This window comes from Rutidosis leptorrhynchoides, chromosome 9 (assembly GCF_046630445.1).
Source record: "Rutidosis leptorrhynchoides isolate AG116_Rl617_1_P2 chromosome 9, CSIRO_AGI_Rlap_v1, whole genome shotgun sequence".
In the NCBI taxonomy this organism is placed as follows: Eukaryota; Viridiplantae; Streptophyta; class Magnoliopsida; order Asterales; family Asteraceae; genus Rutidosis; species Rutidosis leptorrhynchoides.
The window spans coordinates 13,503,128-13,506,355 of record NC_092341.1 but is presented as its reverse complement, the minus strand read 5'-3'; the positions used below and the strand labels follow the sequence as shown (position 1 = coordinate 13,506,355).

Sequence of the window (3,228 nt, the reverse complement as noted above, 5' to 3'; positions counted from 1 at the left end):
ATGACAACGTCATAGATTATTTCTGCTTCTGTAAAATCAACATATATATACATATCAGTTCTGTAGGTATCAATAATAATTATGGTCAAATTAACACAACTAAATTAACACGATGGTGGACTATTTCTGCAGCATCTATTCACCACTTATAAACCCTAATGTGTCAATTTTGCTAAATAATCTAAGACAAAATGTGCAAGTATATAACCTAATTTTCGATTATTGTTTCCTAATCACACAACTCGATTCAAGTATAATAGTATGATTTTATGGTCATTACGTCTATAACAAAAATATTCGAGTAAAGAACAATTAGATAACTAAAAAAACCATCTGTACCTGTATTTGAGACGATCCTTCAGCCGTGATGACGAAATCGATTTCGTTCGTCAAATAATCGCCGTTCTATGATGTTGGAGTAGGGTGTTTCTGGTGGTTTGATAATGAAGTGGGATGGTTTAGGGTATACGAAGAAGTTGGATGGTTTTGTGATCGCGGTTTGTTCCCGGGCATAATATTGAAAAATGTGCATATATATATATATATATATATATATATATATATATATATATATATATATATATATGTGTGTGTGTGTGTGTGTGTGTATGTGTGTGTGTGTGTGTGTGTGTTTAGAATTATTTGTATTTGTATTTGTATTTGTATTGTATACATTGGTATTCGTAATTTAAAAGGTAATAACATAAAGTAGATTTTTCATGGTAAAAAAAATTAACAAAAAAAATTAACAAAACACATAAAAGACATGTTGCATAAGTCATTAAAAAATATACTCATGGGTGTAAAAAAAAAGGTAATCAATCATATGTTTTAACAATTTTAATGTGTCTGCAACCTCGTCTCCTTCCTCATGGTCTTCTCTAAAGTAGATTGTATTATTTCCAGCAACAACTTCATTCAAAGGTTGAACACCGACTGAAAATGGCGGTAACTCGTCAAATTGGTCGTACTCATCCTCATCAACAACGTTCTCGACACCAACAATCCGCCGTTTTTCATACTGAACCACATGCCATCTAGGATCCTTTGGGTCTTCGATAAAGAATACTTGAGTAAGTAGTTTTGCTAGAATGAATGGTTCTTCTTTATATCCATTGGTGGAAAGATTAACAGTTGTAAAACCATCTTCATCAACTTGAACACCGCGATCATTAGCAACCCACTTACACTTGAACAAGGGTATAGTGTACGAATCCCCATAATCTAATTCCCATATTTATTGAATGACACCATAATACGATTTTTTGGCGATCCTTGATCTTTCTTCACGATTGACCATGGTGAATTCCGTCGATGAGGCTATCACCGTGACACCGCTGTTTTGGGTTTTACTCTTCTTATCTTGAGCTTTAGTGTAAAAGGTATACCCATTTATGTCATATCCTTGATATTGGAACACATGTTTAGGGGAGAATCCCAAAGCTTCGACCGTTTTATCAATATTTGGAAGTGTCCTCCTAACTTTGTCTTTCAACCATTCTGAAAAAAGTTTTTTATGTTGATTTGCCAACCACTTTGCACTCTTTTTAGGGTATTGTTTTCTCAAAAACGACATGTGTTCTTGTATGAACGGATCAATAGATGTAGTGTGTTGTAAGACATTAAAATGTGCCTCTTGATAATCGGAAACATTTGAATAGCCCGTCTTGCGCCCAAGTGTCCCTTGACCTGATAGTCTTCCTTCATGATGACTTTGTGGAATCCCGACACTTTTAAACCCATCCATATAGTTTGTGCAGAATTCGATCACCTCTTCGGATGCATATCCTTCAACGATACTGCCTTCTGGTCGATTAAGGTTCCTTACATAACCTTTCAAGATACCCATATATCTTTCAAATGGATACATATACCGTAAGAAAACTGGACCACATACATTTATTTCTCCTACAATATGAGATACCAAATGAACCATGACATCAAAGAAAGAAGGTGGAAAGTACATCTCGAGTTCGCAAAGAGTAAGTATGATATCTCTTTGATATTCATCCAGCACACCAGGATCAATCACCTTTGAATGAATCATGTTGAAAAATAAGCATAGTTTTGTAATTGTGTGTCGAATACGGTTAGGTAGAATTCCACGAATTGCGATAGGAATCATCTGGGTCATTAGTACAGGACAATCATGTGACTTCATACCAAGTAACTTCAAATCTTTCATCGAAACTAACTTCCTAATGTTAGCAGAGTATCCTGATGGAACCTTAATACCATGTAAACATTGACAAAATTTAGTTTTCTCGACCTTCGACATAGTATAACAGGCCGGAGGAAGAAACTTGGTGGACCTTCCATCAATATCTTTAGGTTGTAGCTCTGGTATGATATTCATTAATTCCATGTCCCTTCTAACTTTAATTCCATCTTTTGTTTTTTCAGGAATGTTCAACAGTAACCCTATCAAACTTTCACAAACATTTTTCTCAATATGCATAACATCAATACAATGTCGGACTCGTAAATGCTTCCAGTAGGGTAATTTCCAAAAAATAGACTTTTTCTTCCAAATACCTTTGGGAGGACCAACCCCTTTCTTTTCCAACACAACATTTATATTAGCAACTTTGAAGAGTGTAGTTTCTCCATCCAATGGTGGTGGTAGTTTTCTATCCTCTACAGTACCATCAAATAAATCCGACTTTTTACGGTACGGGTGATTCTCGGCAAGCTCTCTCCGATGCCCCATAAATGCAGGTTTCTTACAATTTGTGAGCCATATCGAGTGAGTATTTTCCTCACAAATAGGACATGCCTTTTTCCCCTTCGTACTATATCCAGACAAGTTACCATAAGCAGGAAAATCATTAATGGTGCAAAAAAGCATTGCCCGTAGTTGGAAGTATTCTTTCTTGTATGCATCATAAACGTGTATGCCGGTACTCCATAATTCCATCATTTCATCAACTAATGGTTGCAAATAAACATCAATGTCATTTCCAGGTTGCTTTGGGCCTTGAATCAAAAGAGACATCATTATGTATTTTCTTTTCATACATAGCCAAGGCGGTAGGTTATAAATGCATAGCAGAACAGGCCACGTGCTGTGATGGCTACTCAAATCTCCGAACGGATTAATTCCATCTGAACTGAGTCCGAACCTTATATTACGTATCTCATCCCTAAATTCTTCAAAATCTTTATCAAAATTTTTTCATTGAAGTGAATCGGCCACATGTCGCATTTTACCATCATTTTTACGATCTT

At 35.6% G+C, this 3,228-nt stretch overlaps 1 protein-coding gene across 1 annotated transcript; it reads right to left on the bottom strand.

Annotated features, from left to right (window-relative positions):
* Positions 1-781: 781 nt before the first annotated feature.
* On the bottom strand, positions 782-2,995 carry LOC139867763 (uncharacterized). Its single transcript, XM_071856117.1, has 2 exons — positions 1,354-2,995; positions 782-1,224 (listed from the first exon to the last, which is right to left on the bottom strand). The coding sequence occupies exons 1-2, from the start codon at positions 2,993-2,995 to the stop codon at positions 782-784; spliced, it is 2,085 nt and encodes a 694-aa protein (XP_071712218.1).
* Positions 2,996-3,228: the final 233 nt, after the last annotated feature.

Bases quoted from the DNA above. Each gene is read 5' to 3' on its own strand.
- LOC139867763 (XM_071856117.1), bottom strand. From the start codon at position 2,995: ATGTCTCTTTTGATTCAAGGCCCAAAGCAACCTGGAAATGACATTGAT. The intron at 1,225-1,353 runs GTAAAACCCAAA...TATGGGAATTAG, and splicing joins TAAAGCTCAAGATAAGAAGA to ATTATGGGGATTCGTACACT.